At 49.9% G+C, this 25,109-nt stretch overlaps 1 protein-coding gene across 2 annotated transcripts in view; it reads right to left on the reverse strand.

Moving 5' to 3' along the window:
• The window catches only part of GAS7 (growth arrest specific 7), a 204,752-nt gene extending 202,298 nt beyond the window's left edge, over positions 1-2,454 (reverse strand). The window contains exon 1 of one of the 2 annotated variants that reach the window (XM_036341608.1): positions 1,841-2,454. In XM_036341608.1, coding sequence (XP_036197501.1) covers positions 1,841-2,023 — 183 coding nt within the window. In that variant the 5' untranslated portion in view covers positions 2,024-2,454. The remainder of the gene's footprint in view (positions 1-1,840) is intronic. The other variant, XM_036341604.1, reaches the window with a different exon arrangement.
• Between the last annotated feature and the right edge of the window lie 22,655 nt (positions 2,455-25,109).

The following is a 25,109-nucleotide window of genomic DNA, read 5'->3' on the forward strand; positions in this document are numbered from 1 at the left end:
GCGACAGTGTATGTACCATGCCTAGCACCTAGTATTTCAGCCTAGTAGGTACTCCACAAATGAAAGGTCTTCTCATCAGAGCTGCGCACACAGAGGTCCTTCTGTCACAAGTCACAGTGGGAGTTGTCTGAAAAGCCCCTTAGGCACCAGAGATTTCCTAAGCATGTAAATACCTCGGGATGTGGCAGACACACCCAAGACTGTCCCAGCAGATCATTCAGCTTGTCCCCTGGGTCTGGTCCACCCTCCCTTCCCGCCACTAAGAAATGTAGAGACACTCCATCTTACTAACACAGGCTACACATCCACCAGCCTCACCCCCACCCAAAACACAGCTGGCCGAGTCCAGCCAGGGACGCGCCTCCTCGCCAGACAGACATCCGACAGCCAAATGTCCACATCAGTATTTCCTGGAAAAGTGTGGCCACCAGAGGAACTCTAAAATAGGAGTCTCCCTCGGGGCTTCGGAGCTAGAAAAAAGGGAGGGTCCAGGCCTTCATAGGAAACTATACTTGCTCACCCTCACACCCCAATCTGTGCACCTGAGCTTCTCCTACACTCACAGGTGCTCAAAAATACAGAACCAAGAGGGTTAGGAATGTACTGTGCAGCCTACATACTCTCAAATGCTATTGCGTAATTCATTCAAGGGGACTTTGTGGTTTTGCTCTGGACCATGTGCCTCTATGAGGCCAGGCTCCATCTCTGATAAGGTTTCCACAGGGTGCGTCCCAGGTAAGCTCACCCTGTAACCATTGCACCTCTACCTTTCTTCTTTGCTTTCCTTTTTCTTCCTTCTGGAGCTGCAGGCAGCATTTTCTGTCAAAATTTGCTACTTTGTTCTTTGTGAAGTAGGTCAGGGTTAAATTACAAACAAATTCAGTCTCTATGATTGGGGCAGCCTTTTACCAGGACGTTCTGTATACCCACACAATGGCGGGGAACCGCTCATTTAATTACAACACCCCCGGGGTCAGGCGGCCTTTTACTAAAGGAGATGTCCTATAAAGTCATCTCTCCCTCCCCCTCCCCCACCCCACCCTCCTCCGCCTCCAGGACTTTAGAAACTTCCGATCCCGCTCAGGCTGTGACCATGAGCTCAGCGATTAGAGGACGGAGAAACCTCCCAACTGTCACCCAGACAATAAGCAGCCAGTGGACTTGGCTCAACAGGTCCCCTGTAGCCCTGGGGTCAGGCCAGAACCCCAGGAACGAGCCACTTTCAGATTCTGAACGGGAGGGGACGCTGGCTGGAGGCTGTGGCACCCCTGAGTCAAGCCTGCTGATGGGGCTCCGGCTGATGGCCAGATAGGCTCAGCTGACCAGCAAGTGGGCGGCCCGAGGCGGCCAGGCAGCCTGATCCGGGGCAGCAAGACCGTCCGCGGGTCTGCAGGCTCCGGGCTCCGGGATGCAGACGCGGGGCTCGGGGGACAAGTGGGTGCCACTTCCCAGTCCCCGATACTTGGTGCATCTCCCGTAGACCGCTGGACTCAGCAGCCCTTCGCCGGCCCCTAGCACTGCCGGGAACGCGCCCGCCCTCCCGCTCCAGAACTCGCACACGCAACAAGTTCTCGCTTTCTCAGGGCGCCGAGATGTGCCGGGAGGCGCGGCACGGGGGGACGGTCAGGGGGCGATCGCAGCGCCGCAAGCTCCCCAAGGGGCGCCCGCAGCCTTCACCATCCACAGGAGCGCGGAACTACGGATCAGGCGCGCAACGGCTGCCCCCGGGGCGCCCCTCGGATAGGGGCGGCTCCGGCAGCCCCGGTGCAGGCAACAGGTCTGCTAGCGCGCCAAGGACCGGAGCCACAGACCTCCCCATCCCCGGCCCTTCGCCCCTTACCTCCAGCAACTGCACGTAGCTCGCTGGGAACCAGCCGCGGAGACCGTCCTCCTTCTCGCCTTCCCACCAGCCGCCGTCCGGGACCTGCAGCAGCGTGATCAGCTCGCCCGCGGCAAAGCGCAGCCCCTGGCCGTGCCGCTCCCCGGAGAAGGGGTACAGGGTCCGGCAGCGGGCGCCGGACATGGCCTTGGCGCCTGGGCTCACAGCGCAGCCTGCATCCCTGCCGAGCCCCGCGGGCTGGGCAGTAGCTCCGCGGGGTCCCAGGCGCCCGGAGCTCCGGGCTCCCGCGCTCTGAGCGCGCGCCGTCTCGGGGGTGCGCGGGGGTCCCCAGCCAGGCGGAGGACGCGCGCTCCGCGCAGGGAAGCAGAGCCTCGCTGGTTTCGGAGAGCAGGCGGCGACGCCCCCGGGCCGGGCGGCTCGCCGATCCCAGCTCTGGGCGGGGGGGCGGGGCTCAGGGGGAGGAGACCCAGGCGCCGCGGGCTCCGGAGACAACTTCCCGGGGACGCGGAACGCGGGCCACCGCCGCGAGCCCGCCGGAGCCGGGGCCGCCTTGGCACGCGGAAATGCGCAGCTCCCCGGAGAGGTGGGGTCCCGAGCATCACCCTGCGCGGGGCTCCGCGGCAAGGGAGTGGCCCGGCGTACGTGGAGAGGGGCTGGCGGTTGGGTGGCCGAGCGAGGATCTCTCTCCGCGACGAGGGGGGCGGGGCGGGGGCTGGACCAGAGCGGCCACGCCCGCTGAGGGCTGGGCGCTTGCTCGCCAAGGGGGCTGGTCACTGGGGAGGGGTCTTCTCATTCACACCCCCAACACCTAGGGCGGCTGGAATAGAATCGCCCCTCTGGGCCTGTTTTCTAGGTATGATGGTGGGTGGCCGTGGGCGCCCCCTCCCAGGTGCCCGTAGAGGAATGTGTTTGTGGCCATCACCGTGGTGGCTGAACCTGGGATTGAACTTGACTCTCTGGAAACTGAACAATGGGTGAAAGACAGGTTTGAAGGCTGGCGCCAGAGCCAGAGGCCTGCCGGGTGGCAGTGTATTATCAGGAGGCACCACCGGGAAGGGACGAATTGGAGTTGGTAGAATTAGAAGCAGACCCTTGGGAATAAATGAAGGGAATGGTAAGAGGACGGGCCCTCACCGCTTTGCATGCAAAGGGGCTAGTCCAGGGTACCAGTTCTCCTGATACGGAGATGGGCCACACTCATTTACTCAGCAAACATTTGTGGGAGGCTGCCACATTCCTCGAAATGTTCCAGATACCTACCAAGACCACTGAATATGGGAGCTGAAGGAAGTTGACCTTAAACTGAGAGTAAAGCAGTAAAAAAAAGCTGGGTTTCTTTGTTAGCCTACTTCATAGAAAAACTTAAAGAGCATTTTCTAAACTATAAATAGCTGGACCTTCTCTGTATACTTCTAACTGCCCACCCTTACATCTTGCTCGGTAACCTTCCATGGCTCCCTATTGCCTATTAAATGAAGTAGAGGCTTCTCAACTTGTGTGTCGCAGGCCCTCCGCAATACCTTCCCTGGCCTTATCTCTCACTATGTTTGCCTAGACATACTTTACAAAATCAGTACTCTAGGTTATAAGAGCCTTAAGATCTTTCACATCTTTCTATGCTTTGAGTCAGTGGTTCTCAGTCCTGGCTGCACAATAGAATCACCTGAGTAACTAAAATATGCTGATGCCCAGGCCCACCCCAGCTTTGAGAATCACTATTGAACCATATTCTGCATTGAAGCCATCTCACCTGAGCAACCCCAGTCTGACCTCTGGCCACCGGCAAGTTGACAAGTGCAGATTGTTTATAATACTCCATCGATTGCAAATTCACAAACCCTTGCTGGGCTTAGAAACACGAGAAACAAACCTTGACCACGGCCACCATTAAGAGTTCCTTAAATGCTGAGCTGCAAAATGTGTTATAGAAAACAGTCACTAAAAGTAACCGACGTTTTCGAGTGTTTGAAATGCCCGTGATCAGGGGAATATGCGACTGTTAGCAGGCTGACCTCCGGTTTCCTATCTGCTGCTAGGGCCCAGCTCAAGTTAGGAGAGTGGTCCAGAGCCTGCCTTCCACCCAGAATCCACCATGGACTCATGAGTAACCTGTGATCCAGTTTGGACTTCAGAAATGTCAGCCTATTCAGCCTTCCTGACACTTGAGCGCTAAATCACCCACCCAAGCAGTTCTGCAGCACCAACACTGGTCATGGCTATCCATATCTTCCAGTTCTTTCATTTCATTTCTGTAACCATGTGAGCTGGTATGGTCACTGCCCCCAGTTTACAGGGAGAGAAACTGGGCTCTGAGGGTCTGACTTGCCCACCCTCAGACAGCTGGTCAACAGTAGAACCAGGCTTTGAACTCAGGGCTAGCTTATTGTACATCAAGGGCTGCTGTCTCTAGTCCATCTTACCAGAGCCAGGGCACTGTCCTTGTAGCCCATCCACAACTAGTATCTTAAAAAGGGGCTCTCCGCCCTGGCCAGTGTGGCTCAGTTGGTTAGAATGTCATCCTGTGCACTGGAAGGTCTCGGGTTCAATTTCTACACTTGATCTTAGCCAAAAGGCCGAGAAGCGATTCAGGTTCAATTCCTGGTCACAGCCAAGTGTGAGCTTGCTCACTCTCGCTCTCTCAAAAAAAAAAAAAAAAAAGTTAACTGTTTTGAAAGAAAAAAGAAAGGGCTCTCTGGTGATACTGCACTCTTGATAGAAGTGAAACAGGACTGTCAGTGAGTGAAACTTCTGGCCTGATCTAATCAATGACATACCCTTTGACAAATCCCTAAGGCCTTCGGGTCTATTTCCCCATCTGTGATTGAGACTGAATCCAATAGCTGGAATATGGGACTTGAGATGGTTAAATGTGTAGGCTCTGTACTCCCTGCATCCAAACCTCAATTCTGCCACTTTCCAGCTATGTGCTCTTGGGCAATTTACTTAACCTGTCTGAGCTTCCTTTTTCTCATTATTAGAAGAAAATAATAGTAATGTTTATATCATAGAGTTATTAAGAGGATTCATTGAGTAAAAATGTAAACTAGAGCAACACCAGGTACATTAAGTACTCAACTATTAGCCATTATTATTATCTATCTAGTCCATTGGTCCTGGTTATTTATTATCAACGCTTCTTTTTCCAGGGCAACAATGGAAGTGAGAACTCTTCTGTCTTTGGAATGCCAAAAATGTTAAAGCAACGCACCCTGGGTTTCTGTTTTCTTGCAAGATTTTGAAGGAAAGATGAGTTTTCCCTTATCTGTTTTCCCCTTTGCCTTCTTCCTCCCCGATCTTCTATTACTATCTTGAACTTTTATTTTTATTTGAATTTTTAATTATTTAATGTTTTGATAACTAAGCCTTATTTTACTGATTAGACTCGTAGTAACTCAGGGGAGGAATAGCATGTTTGTTTTAAACCGCCATCTATCCCTCGGAAAGCTTAGCATTGAGTCCCGTAAAGAGTGGGCGCTCAGTACTTCCTGCCTTCATTTGCACAGATTATCCGGACCCCTGTTCATATTCCAGTTTTCCATATTGCCAAGTTCGTCTATAAACACACATGTTAGAACATCCAGATTAGACTGTAAACACCTCAGAGCAGGCTTTAGTCTCTTTCTTAGCTTTCTCTCAACACTGTGCCTTTAACATCCAGATGCTGGCAGATGTTTCTTCTCTAGCCAAGACAGCTTCATATGCCTTTCCATCATCAGCCTCTGGATGGCAGAGAAATATGAGGGTTTCCGTTTCTTAAAACGTTGAACATAAATTTGCCACGTGACCCAGCAATTCCCCCCTAGGTATCTACCTAAGAGAAATTAAAACAAATGGCCACACACACAAAAAAAAGTGTGGGGAATGTTCGAAGCAGCACTATTTACAATAGCCAAAAAGTGGAAGTAATCCAAATGTCCATCAGTTGATGAACACAGAGACGAGATGTACGATGCCCAGGCAATGGAACACTCACTGGGCCGTGAAGAGGAGTGAAGCACTGACACATGCTACAACATGGATGAACTTCAAAGACGTTGCACTAAGTGAAAGACCAGGCACCAAAGCCTACGCGTACTGTATGATTGCATTTATATGAAACGTCCAGAAAAGGCAAATCTAAAAGAGACAGTAAATAAATTAGCAATTGCCTGGGGCTAGAGCTGGTAATAGAGCGTACATAAGCTTTCTTTCAGGGGTGCTGACAATGTTCTAAAATTGGATTGTGGTAATGCTTGCACAACTCAGGAAATCATTGGATTGTACACTTAAAACAAGTAAATTTTTGGTATGTAAATTATACTTCAATTAAGCTGTTAACATAAACCAAAAAATAAACAAAAAAATATAAAGGCCTCATTCATTCAACAAGAGTAGTTTTCCCTACCATGTGTGCTAGTGCGTTCTACAACAACCTGAAGAGCCATAAGCACGTGCTGTAAAACAGACAGCGTGCTGGGCCTGGAGACACAGAGAGAGAAAAATGACAGCATATATAAAGAATTTCTCTCTTTTTTAATTTTATGTATTGAGTTTGAGAGAGAGGGGGGAGTGGAGAGAGAAACAGAGAGAGACATCTATTTGTTGTTCCACTTATCCATGCACTCATTGGTTGCTTGTATGTGGCCTGACCAGGGATCGAACCCACAACTTTGGCGTATTGGAATGATGCTCCAACCAACTGAGCTGCCTGGCCAGGGCTAAAGAATTTCTATGATCCATGAGAAAAAGATGGATGGCTCAATAGGAAAAGGGCAAAAGACTTGAACAGGCATTTCACAAAAGAAGACATCCAAATGACCACTAAATGAAAAGATTAACTTCATTAATCATCAAGAAAAGCAATCAAAATCATAAGGAGGTAACAATATACACTCACCAGGTGGTAAGCCTAAAAGCAAAATGGAAAATACCACATATTAGCGAGGGCGGGGGTGGGGGGGGGGTGCACTTGGAGCGCTCACACCCTGCCGGTGTGAGCCCCTTGGAAAACGCCATATCTAGCAAAGCTGAACACAACATCTCTATGACTCAGAAATCCCCTCCGAGCTATGGCTTCACTGAGGTGTGTCCACCTGTTCACTGGAAGACACATACAATGTTCACAGTAGCACTATTCATAATAGCCCCAAACCGGAAACAGCCCAAGGCCCGTCGCTGTGAGAGTAGATACATGATGACATTTATCCATGGAAAAGGATGAGAATGAGAAAACTATTGCTACATATAAGTGCATTCCACATTTGTAATGTTGAGCAAAAGAAGCCAAATACTAAAGCACATATAGCATGGTTCCACTGACATGAAATTCCCAGAACTTGGGCGAGTGGTTATTTTGGAAAGGGTGGCAAGGTCATTTCGGGGTATCTGGGAGCCTGGTAATAAGCTACTTCTTGATTCCGGTGCTAGTAGCACAAGACTATCCTCCAGGCTGTGTACTTTTTCGTACACTTTTCTGTATGGATGCTGTATTTTAACTAGAGGCCTTGTGCATGGATTCATGCACCGGTGGGGTCCCTCGAGCTGGCCTGCAGGGATCGGGCCGAAACCAGCCTGGTGCATGGATTCGTCCAGGGCATTTACGGCCAGTCTCGCACCCTCCTGATCAGCCAGACCCCACCAGCAAGCTAACCTACCGTTTGGAGTGTCTTCCCCCTGGTGGTCAGTGTGCATCATAGCAGCTGGTTGAACGGTTGAATGAACAGTTGGAGGCTTAGCATATTAGGCTTTTATTATATAGCAGTGATGGCAAACCTTTTGAGCTCGGCGTGTCAGCATTTTGAAAAACCCTAACTTAACTCTGGTGCTGTGTCACATATAGAATTTTTTTTGATATTTGCAACCATAGTAAAACAAAGACTTACATTTTTTATATTTATTTTATATATTTAAATGCCATTTAACAAAGAAAAATCAACCAAAAAAAATGAGTTCGCGTGTCAGAGGTGAGATAAGTTTGCCATCACTGTTATATAGGATAGTTTGTACAGAAAATAATCCCTGACCTCAAAGAACATATAATCTAGATTCTACCCATGCTCTCCAATCCTTTTGACTGTGTACCTCTATCAGTAAAACTCCCATGTAGCTGTATTTCTATTATTTATCAATTAAGTATGTGAACCACTAAGCTAGTATGTATCTTATAAGACACACAGTTAGAATTTTAAAAATTATATTAAAATATATATTGTATGCAAATAGAAAATGGGAATTTTCTTCCCTCACTGTAGCAGACGTTGTGTGCACTCCTTGGGACTAGTGATCTTGAGAGTCAGCTTCAAAAAAACAGAGAGTCTGGCCAGCGTGGCTCAGTGGGAAAATGTCGATCTATGAACCAGGAGGTCACAGTTCGATTCCCAGTCAGGGCACATGCCTGGGCTGTGGCTCCATCCCCACTAGAGAGTGTGCAAGAGGCAGCCGATCAATGATTCCCTCTTGTCATTGATATTTCTATCTCTCCCTTCCTCTCTGAAATCAATAAAAAGTTTTTTGGTTGTTTTTTTTTTATTTTTAAGAAAAAGTAGGAAGGAAAAGAAAGTTAGTGGACAGAAAACAAGCATTTTGGAATCATGACTTTGGAGAAGATAAATGGATTCGGTGCTCCCCTTGGAGCCTTGGGGAAACCCGGCCGCGGGCTCCAAGGAAGAGCAAGTGTTCGCACCCTCAGTCCACCCCTGCCCGGCTGTCTCTGAGCCAGAGGTCCCACTAAATAAAGTTTCCGGAATTGCCCAGAGTATGAGAACCACCTGAGGAGCATGTGGAAAACGATGCCTAGACCGGGCCTCGCTGCCAGAGATTCTGATTTAGTGGGTCTGGGGTGGGGCCCAGGAATCTGTGTTTTTAACAAAACCCCTAGGCCTTTCTGTGGAGTCCTCACACCGCACTAGGAACACCATTCCAGAGCAGACCACCCTAACCACCACGGTTGTCATGTTTTCAGAAAGTGATTGGACCATCAGAGAATCCGATTTTACACGTAGGGTTTGCGTTTGCATCCTATTGGGCCAGGCAACCCACCCTGTGAAAAGATGACAGGGCAGTGGGGGGTAGAGCCGTAATAGATAAATGAGGAGAGGAAAGAACTGTGGGGAATAGGAAAGACAGAATAGAGGTGCTGGGGCGAGAGAGGAGGGAGGGAGGAAGAAAGAGAAAGGCAAGCCCATCTTCCCCCACTCTCTCCCTCCCCCCCCCCCATCCCTGGGGCCCCTCACACACCCACTGTCCAGCCAGGGGAGACCCCAGCCCAACCCTGCTTCCCTGGTGAGAACTAGAGGCTTCATTTACAAAAGGAACGTGAAGGGAAGAGAGGAGAAAGAAGAGGATAGAAGAGAAAGGAAGGAGGGCCTCAGAGAAATGAAATTAGTTGTGGGACCAAAAACATCATTGAAACCAAAATCCGGCTTTTCATTGGTCTTGCTGGCAAAAGGAGTTTTTGCCCCCTCCCCATCAGTCCCCAGCCGCAGCAGAGAAGTATGGAAATGAGATTGCCCTTCGGGAGTAAAGAACAACAAAATATGCACCGAGGAGCCAAGCAGAGAGATGCAAAGACACATTAAAAAGACCAGGAGCCTCCAGGGCCAGGACCCACCTCCAACTCCAAGGCCACTATTAACATATCTAAAGCCTGGGAAACCCGCCCCCTGGGCTGGGCTCTCTGAAGTTCAGGAAATAGTGGAAGGGGTTTAGGTCACAGTGATGGTGAACCTATGACACGCGAACTTATTTTTTTGGTTGATTTTTCTTTGTTAAATGGCATTTAAGTATATAAAATAAATATCAAAAATATAAGTCTTTGTTTTACTATGGTTGCAAATATCAAACAATTTCTATATGTGACACGGCACCAGAGTTAAGTTAGGGTTTTTCAAAATGCTGACACGCCGAGCTCAAAAGGTTCACCATCACTGAGGAGGACTGCTGCTCCTCCTAGGTCAGCGGTTCTCAACCTGTGGGTCGCCAACCTGTGGGTCGAGACCCCTTTGGGGGTCGAACGACCCGTTCACAGGGGTGGGCTGAGACCATCAGAAAACACATATATAATTACATTGTTTTTGTGATTAATCACTATGCTTTAATTACGTTCAATTTGTAACAATGAACATGCATCCTGCATATCAGATATTTACATGACGATTCATAACAGTAGCAAAATTACAGTTATGAAGTAGCAACGAAAATAATTTTATGGTTGGGGGTCACCACAACATGAGGAACTGTATTAAAGGGTCGCGGCATTAGGAAGGTTGAGAACCACTGTCCTAGGTTCTGCCCTCATTGAGGTTCACACTCACACACACTCACACACTCTCACATACATTCACACATACACACACATTCACATACACACGCACCACACATTCATATACTCTCTCACTCACATACTCAGACACACACTCTCACACACCCTCATCCCCACTCACATACATGCATTCACACATTCTCTCACACTCTCACACATACACATACCCAGGACTGCCTTTTGATTAGCATCCCCTCCTGCTTTTTTTACCCCAAAGATAAGCCAGGCCCTAACTTCTTCCCCCAATAATGTGGCTGAAGCAGGGTTGGCATGTGTGGGTGGTGCTCCTCTCATCCAGGTGTGAAAATGCTTCTCCAGGGTTCACTCCAAGTAGCTCAGGTTGACACAAATCCCCAGGGCCCTTGAGCCGCGACGAGGGGCGGGGTGGGGGTGGGGGCAGGGGCGGGGGTGTGGGAAGATGCACGGGATGAATGGCTGCCACCGGTTTTCTCCTGGGAGAGGGAGCGGGGGCCCGGCCACAGAAAACTGCCAGGGATGGCACGTTCCTCCCTCGGAACAAAACCTCACCAGTCTCCATTCTTCTAGACTAAAAATAAATTCAGAATTAATCACAACAGAAAAGGAACAGTCTCTTCCATGATTATAATTAGCTCTCTGCTCATTAATGAAGGCTTATTGGAGTCCCCACTTTTTTGCTTACTAATCACACGCCTGGCACATGTGGCTTCACCTCTCTAAGCCTCTGCCTCCTCATCGGCAGAATAGAGTTCGTGATCGCTGCCCCATAAGACCCTGGGAGGACCACCGGAGGCCACCTGCGGCAACGTTCTTGGTCAAGGCCCCTCTCTATCCCAGGTGCAGAGGGCTGAGTTCAGACCAGAAGAGAACTCACTCTGGGTATTTGAGAAGCCAGAGAGAGTGGGCTGTGGAAACTTCCAGGGCTGGTATCATAGGGAGGTGGAAGTAATGCCTGTTTGCTCTCCAGACCAATAAAAATTCCTTCCTGAGCCTCCCATGCAACTAGGGTAAGGAAGTCGCACACCCGTGAGGAAGCTGACCCGGGCAGGCTTACATTCCGCCACCTGCCCAGCAGGACGGCCCTTTCAGGCCCAAGAGGCTCCCTCCCCGTAGTCACCACAAAGTCAGGTCTGGGAAGCTTGAAATACTTCGTGGGGACCCAGGGCCCCCTGGGGACTGGCCCTTGGAGCAGGCCGCCCATGCCAGCATGCATCTCATGCCAGGGGTCCTCGCTGGGTACCCACACTTGGCCACAGTGGTACAGGAGTATCCAGGTGCTTCAGGAATCTAGAGTTCACCAAGGGAAATTGTGAACAAGCAAAGCAAGAAATGTGTACCATGTTGTTCCTTGTTGAAGTTGCCCAACTCATAAGGAAGGTTCATAATACTATTCTCTCTGCTGTTTAAGTAGGGTTTGTCCAAATAAACAAATCAACGCAGCCATTTAAAATGGAGCCGTAGCTGCCATCTCAGAGGAACTGCCTTGCTCGTCTTGTGCCTCAAATGTTTGGATGCCAAAGCGGTCCAATCACCTCTGACTGGGCCTAAAGCCACGCTGGGCCCAAAGAACTGTCTGCGGAGAGAACAAGAAAGCAGATAGTATGCCTGCTGGACTGAAAATTAAAAACATTCCTTGGAATTGGCATCCTATGTTACCTGCGCCTAAAGAAATGCCTTCCTTCTATTGATGTCCTTGTCCTCCTCCCCTTTCTCACTAATGCCCCTGGCCTTTGTCTCCTAATCAGAACATTACTTGGGCTTCTGCCTGAATAGCTATTCTTTGATTTCAAATGAATGCTTGTGACCTCTCATTTTGAAAGGCCTCTTATTTTTAAGAGTTTGAGATTTCCCTGTAATAAAAAAGGAAGTGCCTGCACCTGATCCTCCTCCCTAACTCTCAGGAAAGGCCCGCAGAATCTGTTGGAGCCTGTTCACTCACTGCGTGCAAATTCTAAGAGACTAATTTCCCCATCTGGTTTTTCAGTTCAAGGCATGTGGAACAAGGTATCTGGACCGCAGGAGGAAGTGCCAGACGACAACTTGTCATTGGGTTTGGAGGGGAAGGGAGGAGGGATCAGGGAGAATCACTAAAAAAGACTCCAGAAAGTAAGAAGTGGCTTAGCCCAGAGCCATTTTGCACACCTGAGCGCCCCTAAGGTATTGGTAATGAGCAGTCATTAACATACAGAGCAGCGGTGTAGACAGGGGGTGGGGGTGGGGGGGGGGGACACAGTTGAGTAAGTAGAGTTGAATTAAGCTTCAAGAACAGGAGGTGTGGATGCTGCCATGGACGCGGTGCTTCCCAGGGAGGGCCTCGGTTCCTGGTCTGTGCAGCAGGAACACAGCTGTCTGCTCTACTAATCTTAAAGGCCCGTCGGAAAAACCAAAGTAGGAGATGCATCGAAAGGTGGCTACTATAAAACATTCTAAAACATAACGTATTATGTTTGAGAAAAACTCAATGACCCTGAGTTTTTCCACTTTAAAAATCAAGGCACTGCGTAGCACTTTTTTTAAAAAAAAATATATATATATTTTTTATTGATTTTTTACAGAGAGGAAGGGAGAGAGATAGAGAGTTAGAAACATCAGTGAGAGAGAAGCATCGATCAGCTGCCTCCTGCACACCTCCTACTGGGGATGGGCCGGCAACCAAGGTACATGCCCTTGACCGGAATCGAACCTGGGACATTTCAGTCCGCAGGCTGACGCTCCATCCACTGAGCCAAACCGGTTATGGCCTGCGTAGCATTTTTTAGAATGATCTTTGTCTTAGTCCATTCCACTGCCACAGCAGTGACCTATAGACTGGGTGGCTTAGAAACAAATTTATTTCTCACAGTTCTGGAGGTTAAGGTCAAGATCCAGGTATTAGCAGATTTTGGGTCTGGTGAGGACCCGCTTCCGGGCTTATAGATAGCTGCCTTCTCTCTGTTTTCACATGGCAGAAGGGACAGGGAGCTCTTTGGAGTCTCTTTTTTAAAAAATATATTTTTATTGATTTCAGAGAGGAAGGGAGAGGAAGAGAGAGATAGAAACATCAATGATGAGAGGGAATAATTGATTGGCTGCCTCCTGCACGTTGGACCAAGCTGGAAACCCAGGCATGTGCCCTTGACCAGAATTGAATCTGGGACCCTTCGGTCCACAGGCTGACGCTCAATCCACTGAGCCAAACCAGCCAGGCTGGAGTCTCTTTTATAAGAGCACTGATCCCTTTCAAGAGGCTGTACCCCATGACCTAATCACCCCCAAAAGGCCACAGTTCCTAATGCCATCACATGGGTTTCAACATATGAATTTGTGGGGGACACATTCAGCCCATGGCGATCTTTGTCTATGGTGGTTAAACTACTTCCAGTTACTTCAAGTGTTTGCAAGTAAAAGGAACAGTTTTGATGAGTGGGCAGATTCATTTATGTGGAAAACTCACTTCCTAACAAAAATTAAATGAGGTGGCTGTTAACATTAGTCACATGGAGGGAAAGGCACTGGAAATGGAGGTGAGGGCGGGAGGAGATGACCCTTTCTTTATAAATCTTGACATTGTTTCATTAGTTACCATGAGCTCACATTACTTCTATAATCGAAATCTCAAAAAGATTAATAGAGAAAATGAGATACTCATATAAGCAAGGGAATAATGAACATAGATGTTGGACCTGTGGCCCTTCACCAGGTTAGGTAAGGGGACCTAGTTCTTTAGCTCATGGTGAGTTCCACCTTCTATCAATGCTCTTTCTGTAGCTCTTTCTCTACAGAGACCAGATCTCTGGCCTCCTAAGCAGGGAGTTAAGGCTGCAAGCAACTCTGAGCAAAAGGCTGTCCCTGCTAAGATGGGGAACCCAGGACCATGAAGGTCACAGGATGAGATCAAGAATTAACACCTGGAAGATAACTCTAGCAAGTGCTATAATTGCATGTGCATCACTTGCAGGCATCCCTGTGGGGCTACTTAGGACCTTGAACTCTGAACTTCCCCATCCCCACCTTGGTTCCAGAAGTCTCTTGAAGCAATTGTCTCCTAATGAGTGGGTATTAGATTGAGCCATACAAAAATAGCAATGCCAGGTCATTTTTTGCTTATACAACAACTTTAATTTCATAGTTTCAGTGGAACATCCCCATCCAGATCTACTCCCAAGAGGTAAAGTGAGGCCCGTGGAAGCATCCTTTTTGGCCATCCACTCTACAAAACGTTGCCTTATGCGATGCTGGATTCTTGATATGAAACTCCAGCAGCTCACCAGACTTGTTGGGAGCTTGTGACAAATTCAGACACTTGGGACCAACTTGTGAGGAAGTTTGGGTTGAGGAGGTCTGGGTGCATGCATGCTTAAGTTCCCCGGGCATTTCTCACGCACAGCCCTGGCCGAGACCCTTGACATAGCGCACTGCTTCCCGCCCTTTGCTACATATTAGAATCACCTGCAGATTTAAAAATCCTGATGGCCAGGTTGGACTCCTGTTACATCAGAAAGCCTGGGAGTGGGAGCCAGGCTCCACGTTTTGTAAAGATCTCCGAGTGATGACAGTGTGCAGCCAAGTTTGGGAACCACTGACATCATGAGCGATGGAGTTTGCTGACCTCCATTTCTGGAGGCCGGTGTCACCTGCAGCCCAGAACAGATCACATCACCAGGGAGTAAAAATAGTGCGGGAGAGTAAAGATCTGCCCACGTGGGTGGCTCTTGTCAGGCCCTGGGTCGAGCTTATGAGTTCTCTAGTGCCAGACTCGCTGGCTTTGCCCACCTGTCTGCCTGCCTTGCGAGATGGGACACCAGCTAGGCCTCGCTGCCCCAGCCCCCTCTGTTCCCTGGGCAGACTTGCCTTCTGATGCCCACCCTGTGAGCGACACACACACTGGGGAGCAGCTCCCCCAGCCTGGGAGTGCAGCCCAGGACCCACCAGGGAGTGTGTTGCCATGACGATCGTGGCTTACGCTCCCCAGCCCCCTCTGCCACTGCAAAAGCCCTGTGAAAAATCAGAATTCACAGGGCTTTTCAAGCTGTCTGGACTTCACAGGAAGGGGGTGTGGGAGATTTTCTTTCTTTCTATGCTTTAGGAAGATGGGGCAAAGGAGAGGACAGCAGCCTCAAACCCAAACCAAAAAATTCCCAGTCTATTAGGATACATAAATCAGTCTATGTTCTTCTAGAAAGGGCTATCAGCCATAATTGTCATGATGATTGTCGAGAGGAAAATGACTGGGGACGTAGGAAGGAGAAAAAACTGCTCAGGTGGAGGAGGAAGGCAGGAATAGAGAGAAAGGTGGTTCCTGGAGAGGAAACTGAAGACAGAGGATGAGACTGAGGGGCTGCGTGGAGCAGGGGTGGGTAGCCTGTTAAGGAAACGGGGAGTTTAGCCAGGAGGAGGAGACTGATGCGGAAGGGTGGACTTGTTACCCATTGCTGTGGAACCAACCACTGCAAAATGTAGTGGCTTAAAACATCAATCAGTATCCATTACCCCTGTTTCTGTGGGTCAGCAATTCGAGCAGCTCAGGTGGGTGCTTCTCACCCTGGGGTCTCTCATGAGGATTCAGTCAAGGTATCAGCAGGGGCTGCATCATCCGAAGGCTCAACTGAGGCCGGAAGAGCCACTTCCCAGATGGTCCATTCATGTGGCTGGTGAGCTAGTGCTGGCTGTTGGCAGGAGTCCTCGATTCCTCAGCATGTGGAGCCTCTCCTGGGGCTGCTGGAATGTCCTTGTGATGGCAGCTGGCCCCCCCCCTGCCCCCCCTCCCGCCACCTCCCTACCCCACCCCCACCAGAGCACCAGGAAGACAGAGCTGCACTTCTGTGCAGTTTTATGACACAGAAGTTACTCGTCTTGTTTCCACATCTTACTGGTCGCACAGTCAGCACTAGGCAGCAGGGCTGGCAAGGATGATAAAAGGGTTAAATCCAGAAGTTGAAGACCACTGGAGCCTGGCTACAAGGGGAAAATCCCGAGTCATGGGATTGCAGGGTTAATGCAGGTTAATACCTGCACGGAAACCCAGCAGATAGGGCAAGGGGGGATGCAGTGCAGGCCGACCCCTGGTAGTCTGGCCACACCCCGGCCAAAGCAGCAGATGGACCTCTGTGACAGGCCTCTCTAGGAGGTGTGTGCACTGTTTCTGCAAAGGTGCAGCCCGTGGCCCCGCCTCAATCATTAGGACACTTTTAAATGAGAGGAATGGAAAATCCAACTAAAACATAAAAAGAGAATAATGCATTGATTCATATAAAGAAAGGGTTAGCGTACAGCCAGCCGGTGTGGCTCAGTGGTTCAATTTCGACCTATGCACCAAGAGGTCACTGGTTCAATTCCCGGTCAGGGCACAGGTCTGGGTTGTGGGCTCAGTCCCCAGTGGACCTCAGGAGGAAGTGCCTCAGTCTCTCATCAATGTTCCGTCTCTCTCTCTCCCTCTCTCTTCCTCTCTCTCTAAAATCAATTTTTAAAATTTTAAAGAAAAAGAAAGGGTGCAGAAGTGTGAAGCTTCAGGCATGGCTGGATCTAGGGTTTCAAACAATGGTGTGACCTCTCTCTGTATCTTAACTCTGCTTTCTTCTGCTTTGATGCAACTCGGTGTCAACTTGACCCTCATAAAGCTCTCTCATTACCATGGCACCAGCAGCTCCAGTTTTACTGACTCAGGTTCAGCCCAGGAATGGAGACTTTTCCTCCAGCATTGGAAATAAAGTTCCAAGCCTGACTCTCTTTGGCCCCTCCCTACACATTCACTGTGCCCAGTGAGAAGGGAAATGCTGGTTGGCTTAATCTACAATGTATGGCCACCCCTAGAAACACAGGGGGCTCCTCAGCTCCACCCAACAATTTCAAATTCCCTTTCCAAAGGGAAGTCTTGGATTCTGGTGCCAGAAAAAGGAAGAATTATGCTGGGAAGGTAAAAAGGGGAGGGTTCCTCCCGGAGCCTGGGGGTGATAATGGCGATTAGAAGACGGGCCAGATCAGTGCTGAAGCACAGAGAGGGGAGGGGAGGGGAGGGGAGGGGAGGGGGGCAATGTGACCTTTGACTTAGGTGAGGCCAGAGGCCTTGGTTTTCTCCACTCTGGCAGGTGGAGCCTCCCATCATAGGTTTGTGAACAAAATACTTTTCTCAGCAGAAGAAATGTATACTCTGAAGGAGAGAATCTATATATTTATCAGTTTTTCCATCAAATAGGTTTGAAGCACTCACTAAGTGCCATGATGCCTCGCCACAAAACACAATGAACACACGTGCCACACGCCTTGTGATGAACACGACGTGAAAGGAGTGGGAAATAGACGAGCGGATCCCGGGCTGGCTCCTTTCAGAACCTGTCAGTACCCAGTGCTTGCCCGTATCCACTCCCAGGACAAAGCAGGGCTACCCTGACTCTCTCTTTGGAACTGGAAACCTCCCCAGCTGGGCCAGTTCCAACTTTGGGAAGGAAAGTTTGCCGCTTTGCCCAACCCCCTTTGTAAGTCACGGGAAACTGTTAATAACCATCATATCCTTCTCCAGTTGGGGGCCTTATCAATTCTACCACCTCGTCACCCCTCAGCATTAAAAATCCTTGCACCCTCCCTTGCACAGCAATTGCCGTTTTACCCACCGTCCTGTAGGCAGGGAAGAGAGAGACATAGGATTCTGGTTGGAGCTGGGAAAACAAGGCCTCCATTAACCGGATTCTGCCACCTGATCCGGCTCCTGGCTAGAACTCTCTATGGCTCCCTCCTTCCCTTTTGAGGGTCCTCATCTGTATGCCAGTAACTCTACCAGGATGATTGAAGATCCTGCTAAATTCTGCATTTTAAAATCTGGTTCTGCGAAAATTTGCAGGAGAAATGGCTTCTATTTTTAAAGGGGCTGATTCTTTCTTTTTTTTTCTGATCATTTTCAAGTGAATTTTGAACTTAATAGAGCAGTTTTGAAAGCCCAGCTGTGCCATGGATTCTTGCTAAGCTGTGCGGAGCTGGGTCAGTGTTCCACAAAGGGAGGGCACTCCCACTGGTGGTCGGTGGCTCATTGGATACTTGTAGGAGGCGCGGGGATGAGCATTTACAGCAAGTGGAATGTTTTTATGGGCATCACACTTGTGGTTTCATGAACGTTAGTGCCAGCACAGGTGACAGTAGATGGCTACGCGGGCTCAGGACTGATCTAAACAGTCATGCTATTGGTGGGCAGAGCTGGCCACAGTCAGGAAGGTGACTCTGTTAGCTTCCCGTGGCTGCTGTAACGAATTACTACAAGCTCAGTGGCTGATGGGAACATGTTTCTTCTCTTACAGTTGTGATCAGAAGCCCGAAGTCGGTTTCACGGGGCTAAAGGCACCGCGGGCAGGCGGGCTCCCGCCAAGGCTGTGGGAGAGTCTGTCCTTGCCCCTCCCAGCTTCTCTGCGGGCTGTCCATCATCCTGGCTTACGGCCACACCCCTCTACTCTCTGCACCTCTGGTCACACTGCTTCTCCCTTTTCTGCAGTAAAACCGCCCTCAGCTTCCCTTTTCTAAGGGAGGTAGGTGTGACGGCAGGTAGGGCTCACCGGGATGATCAACCCCTCTCAAGATTCTTCACTTCATCACATCAGCAGAGACCTCTTTGTGGGGGGACTATGCAGCCTTGGGCAGTAGCACGGGAAGTTTGGAAGAGCCCAGGGCAGCCAGCTGCTGCCGGGGAGGGGCCCCTGCTCCCTGCCCCCACCTCCCTCTCACTGAAGACGCTGGAGGGGTGGGATGTATGGGGGAAGGACAGTTGTCCCCAGGACCCTGCTGCCTTTCCAGAAGAAATATTTTGGGGTAACCTAACCCATTCACTCGCTGTAATTTGAGGTTCTTGGATATGGCTCGAGTCACTGGCACATAAGGTGGCAATAGACAGCCACCCCAGCAAACATGACTTTACATTGCCCAGGCCCAGTGAGCACGGCTTTGCTCCATCCCGATCACTGCCTTGGGTCTCAGCTCAGATTTGCACTGTATTGACTTAAATTGCTGTTTAACTGTTAATCACCGAATGTTACTAAACAAAGTAATTCTTTTTGATTTCCAAACGGGTCCATTTATCAGAGGGAACTGACGTTATTCATGGTTTCAGGAGGAAGCAGGAGATCTGTAAGTAGGCTAATGTGTTTTTCTCATGAAATCACTGAAGACATTTGCTTCTTGCACCAGCAGCAGATTAGGAATGGGATTGTCGCATTTCAGGGAAAGGCGCTGTAACCACTCGCTCGGTCGGATGCACAGCCAGCGCTTCCTCCTGGGAGCTGGTCTGGAAGGAGGGTTTATCAACTGACCTCCTGTCATTCAGCACAGCGAGTTCAAGTGCGCCAGTGAGGCCGGTGGACAGAGGGGTCTGTCTCCATCCTTTGGGTCAGACAGGCCTCTGCCACCCTCACGCTCCTCCCACCCTCGCACATCTGCACGGGCCTGTGGTTGCTCTGGTTCCAGCCACTCCGGTCAGTGACCTCGCCTCTGGCCCAGGGAGCAGAGGGAGCAGAGCTAAGGAGCCGGATGCCCTGGGAGGGGGGATGCCGCTCTGCAGCTGGTGGGAGAGGGCGCCCGGAGTGGCCAGCTGTCTCAGAGCCAAGCCCTAGAACCTTGGCAGGGAGGGTGTGCAATGCCCCCAGCTCCTCGCAGGGCTCACGAGGGTGAATGAGAAATGTTGCCTCGGCTCCACAGTAATGGACCCCATTGTTTTCACACTGAGCTCCTGCTTCCGACTGGTCCTGCTCCAAACCCCAGGAGGGTCTTGACCCTAAGCCCTCACTGGGGTCCTTTTAAGGGAAAGATGCAGGTGCTGTTAGAGGAGACAGGGGTCTTCTCTCCTGCAATGAGGTCTTCAGTCAAACACTGCCCAGACCTCCAGGAAAGAGGAGAGGTCATTCTGAAGCTGGGCCAGGGCTCAGAGACCGCGCTCAATCGGAGCTGGGTGGAGACGCAGGGAGGACGCCTTGAGGGTTTCCACTGCTGACCCATAGAAGCAATAAGGAGCCGTGTCGAAATGAAATTTATAAAGAGCTTGAATGTGACTCTAGGAGGGCCTTCTGGTCCTGTGAGTCTGATTCTTTGTTCACTTACACAGCCCTTGTGGGTGGAGCCGTGGGGTGGCCGGAAAGTGGGCCCCGTCATTAGACATCCCTGCTTTGAGTCAAACCCCAGCCCTCACAGCTGAGCGGCCTCGGGTTTGTCCCGACTCTGGATCTCTTGTCCTCGTCTACAGAAATGGAGATGCCACCTCCCTCATGAGCCAGAAGGACATTGGGGTAGGTCCTGCTACTCTTGGCAAGTGGCTTGTCCTGCTGGGTCACGGGGCAGATATTCAAGCTTCCCGGTGTGCGCACCGAAGCTTCTGGTCATCGTTCCAGCTTGAGCCTTCCCATCCCTTCCTCCCAGGCCTGGTTCCGCCTTGCTCCTGCTTCGCTTTTGCAGGTGGACACAGCCTAGGCACATCTGGGCACCCAAAGTTTTCCAGGAAGGATTCGAACCAGAGGAGCCAGAAAAATTCCAGTACAGAGAGGAAGGGCACTAGAGAAATCCCAAGAGAGGTCTGCTGAGACCTGGCAGCACGGCCCCAGGGCCTTAGGCCACTTTGCCTGTCACACCAGGTGTGCCTCTCTGTGCACCGGCTGCAGTGCCTTTCCTCCCAGGGCGGAGGGTGACCAGGTGTGACCAGAGGGCAGGAAGCCGTGAGCTGTCCTCCGTGGCCACCACCAAGCATGTGGTCAGGGGCCTGGTGGGCTGCTGTGGTCCCTGTCTCTGCCCCCACCCCACCCCACGCCACCTTCGCAGGCCCCGTCCTCTCTGAGCCTGCACTCCAAGCCTGGCCACTGCCCCTCACATCAGGCCTCTGAAATTGGAGTGACTTGTCATATAGCAAGAGATCACTAGAATAGCTCTTACTTCAAGGAATTTTAAATCAGGTTGAAAGCCGAGAAGTGAGGGAACTTACCCAAGTTTATTACAACAGTCTCAGGGTGACAAAGGCCCAAACCGCAATGTCCCATCTTCCCTCCCCCATCCATTCCTATACCTGCCCCCTTCCTCTGCCCATAGTCTTGACTGTCCCTCCACATCCTTGATTCCCATCATATGCCTGCAATTCACAGCAGGGCTGACACTTTCTCAAACTCTCAACCTGCCAGGGGCCTGAATTAACAAGCTACCTGGTCTCCCGGACGTCACGTTGGATCTACTGCAGAGAGTGGAGTCAAGGATGTTTAGACTACAAATCCCGGGTCTTGGCTCCTGGCTCTTGGCAACACTTATCACATAAATTTCCCAACAAGAGACACATCCGCATAATGAGACGGAGGATACCGCAGACTCAGACACATGCAAAGAGGGCCGGCTGGGAAAAGGGTGCTATTCATCAAAACCTCATCATAAATTCAAGTCGAAGGATTGAAAAGATACAAAACAAAAACATGGACACTTCCCAAACCCGGCAGCTGGATCTCTCACTGAAATCCTGAAATCAATGCAGCTCAACCCAACATCTGGGAGAGAATAAAGAGTAATAAAGATTTAAAAAGAACAGACGTTGGGCAATTACCAGCTGAAGTGTGGATTGGGAATATAAATTCTCTGAGAGCCTAAAGACAGAAATATACATTGCCACATGGGTCTCGGACTGTGAATTTCACCCAGCTGTCCCCACCATTCTTTTTTTTATCATGGCTAATATTTAGTGAGCAAATGCACTTTCTAGGCAATGAACATAATTATGTTCAGGTTGACATGACCTGAATTGGGGTTACCGAATTTTAACGTATTCAACATTGGCAGTGGACTAAATTGTGCAAAATGGTTTTGGTACTTAGAAGTAACACCAAAGAAGATTAGGAAGAATGCTGTATTTAGATTTGGGAGATCTGGGCTTAAGCTCTGACTCTTCCATTTATTAATTGTGTCAAATGGGCATTGTTGAACCTTCTCAACTTGTGAAGAAACCTGTACAAGAAGATAAAACCTGCCTCCCAGAGTTTTTAGGAGGATTAAATTAGGTAGCATACCTTCAAAACTCCTGCCACATTGCTCTCAGCTTTGTCACCTGTGACATTGGAACAATACTCTGTCACAGAGTTATGTTATGTTGTAAGAATTCCTTAGCTTATGGTATTACTTAAAATATGTTTAAGACACATAAGATACTTTTGGTTGTAAGTAACAGAAAGTAATTCTTATAGTTGCTTCAAAATGAAAAGTATTGAATTATCCTAGTTAAGAGAAGGCAAGTGGATGGTGGTTTCAAGGTACGATCCATGATATCAGTGATCAGAAATATAAGCTTTGAGTCTAAATCAATTAATCTGGCTCTTCCCTCATGGTGGCAAGATGGCTGCGTCAGCTCCGAGCATCACGTCTTTATACCAGAGCACCCACAGCATGAAAAGAGAGGGACTTTTGGCATATCTCCTATCAAGGAAGAAACATTCCTTAGCCACCTCGCACAGATTTCCCTTTACATGTCATTGGCCAGAACTGGCCCATGGCTGTCTCTTGCTGGCTGGGAGTCTGGGGAAATGAATTTCTAGCTTTTCGAAAAGCTAACATGGGAAGCAAGGAAGAAGGGAGAGGAAAATGACTTTGGGTGGGAAACACAGAGGGCCCGCCACTGTGATGTATGTGAGAGCATTTACCATGATAGGACCCATGGCGGTAACAGTTATTGAGTACTTCCTATATGCTAGACATCATTTCAAGTGTTTTGCATGTGATCACCTCATTCTATCATCTCAACAACCCTAAGAGGAGGTGCTACTATTGCCCTTGTCTTATGGAAGTGGAGATTGAGGCACAGAAAGTTAACCAACTTGTCCCAGGCTACACAACCAGTGAGTGTTGGGGCCAGGATATTCGACCTGAGTCACAACATTGAGACTTCACATGAGGACAAAGGTGGGTGCTCAGCTCACCTCTGAGCTCTTGCTGCTCGTCCTGATTCTCACCACAAGTTCAAGCGGGTTTGAGTTGTCAGGTAGTTGTTAGCATATCTCCCTACATTTATCTGTCTATCTTAGTGATGAACATGTTCGTGAAACATTACCAACAAGTGCTGAGCTCTTTTAAATGGTCTGGAATGTACATGTTCCAATTGTAGTGGTCGTTGGGGAGGGAGGGTCTCAAGGTCAGATTCACTGGTTCTGCGAGGTCAGCGACCCAGACACGTGCTAGGATTAATTTGCAACCACCACTTTACCAGTGGTTCTCAACCTTCTGGCCCTTTAAATACAGTTCTTCATGTTGTAACCCAATCATAAAATTATTTTCGTTGCTACTTCATAACTGTCATGTTGCTACTGTTATGAATCGTAATGTAAATATCTGATATGCAGGACGGTCTTAGGCGGCCCCTGTGAAAGGGTCATTCGACCGCCAAAGGGGTCGCGACCCATAGGTTGAGAACCGCTGCTTTACGTGGAGGTTGAGACATGATCTCAAGTGGAGTTTAGCTTTGCCCAGGAGAGTCTTGTAACCTGGGTAGGCAGGCCACCAGCGGGCAGACCCTCAGCACAGTCCTCGGGGCCCTGGGGGGAGAATTTGAGTCGGGCATGGGAAGTCGGGATCAGCCACTAGGCCTGGAGCTTCGGGGTGCAGCAGAGGGACTCTTCCCTGAGGAAGAAGGTCCTGTGTGGACCACAAAGAGCATCCCTAACTTTGCATGAACCCAGGCCAGTGAGAGGAGAAGCTCTTTCCCAAACCCACCTGGAGGTGGAAAGCAAGCCCGTGTTCCAGGAAGACTGGAAGAGAGCCTTCTGGGGTGGCACCTGGGGTGGCACCTGGTGTGGCAGGGCCGCTGGCACAAACGGAGTCTCCAGAGGCTGGGCAGAGACAGCCAAAGGCTCACCCCTAGCTGCGGAAGAAGGCCTTTCTTTGGCTTCCTTCTGTGGTCAGGCCTGCATTGACTCAGTCCTGCCCTCTGCAGATCTACTGAGAAATAAAAAGGAAATTAAGCCAGTGTGCTAAGTGCCATGATGGGGGAGGAGCAAGGTGACTTCTGGAAGTGGTTGCATCTACTGCTCATAAGAATTACTCTGAAGTGCAGTGACTTAGACATGCACTATCTTTCAGTTTCTGTGGGTCAGAATCCCGTGAGGCGGAGCTGGGTCCTCTGGCTCAGGGTGTCCCACAGGCTTCAACCAAAATGTTGACCAGGGCCGAAGCCATCTCAGGTTCAGTTGGGAAAGGACCCATTTCCAAGCTCGTTCATGGAGCAGCAGGTTTCTGTTCTTTATAGGCTGTTGCACTAAGGACCTTAGTTCCTCAATGGCTGCTGTCTGGAGTCGTTCCCCCCTCCCCCCAGTTCCTTGCTGTATGCGCCTTTCCATAGAACAGGGAGCTTTTAACAGGGAGCTTTCTTCATCAGTGTGTGTGTGTGTGTGTGTGTGTGTGTGTGTGTGTGTGTGTGTGTGTAGAATGAGAGGGAGAAAAAGAGGAGAGGGCAGGAAGAAAGAGAGACAGACAGAGAGGGGAGAGAAAGAAGAAGGGGGAGGGAGAGAGAGACAGAGACAGAGAGATAGAGAAGGGAGAGAAAGAGAAAGGAAGAGGGAGTGAGAGGGAGGAGGAAGGAGAGGGAGGAAGAGGGCAAAGGGAGAGAGAGTGTGTAAGCAAGACAGAAGTCGCTGTCTTTTGTGACCTGTCTCTGGAGTGCCGCCCATCACTCTCTCAGCGTGCTATCCCTTAGGAGTCCCTGGGTGGGTACCAGGAGGCAGGGTCTTCGGGAGCCATTCAGAAACTGCCTATTGCAGGGTAAAGCTGAACATACAGGTCAGAGAAGTCAGGCCATGGTGGTCTAGGTAAAGTGGATGATCAGCAATCCTGCAAGCGGGAGGCCTGTCATTAAGGCAAAGCCATGGCCAGGACCAGGAGGTGGCACAGAGGCAGGCATCTGCAGAGGTCAAAATTCCAAGCAAGCTGTCAGGTCAAGCCTGGAAGGCAGCCCGGACCCTGGGGGTGTCCCCTGGCCAAGCAGCCCAGGCAGCAGGGATGGCCCAGGGCAGCAGGAAATGTTAAACTCGA

Source organism: Myotis myotis, unplaced genomic scaffold (assembly GCF_014108235.1).
Source record: "Myotis myotis isolate mMyoMyo1 unplaced genomic scaffold, mMyoMyo1.p scaffold_m19_p_17, whole genome shotgun sequence".
Lineage (NCBI taxonomy): Eukaryota > Metazoa > Chordata > Mammalia > Chiroptera > Vespertilionidae > Myotis > Myotis myotis.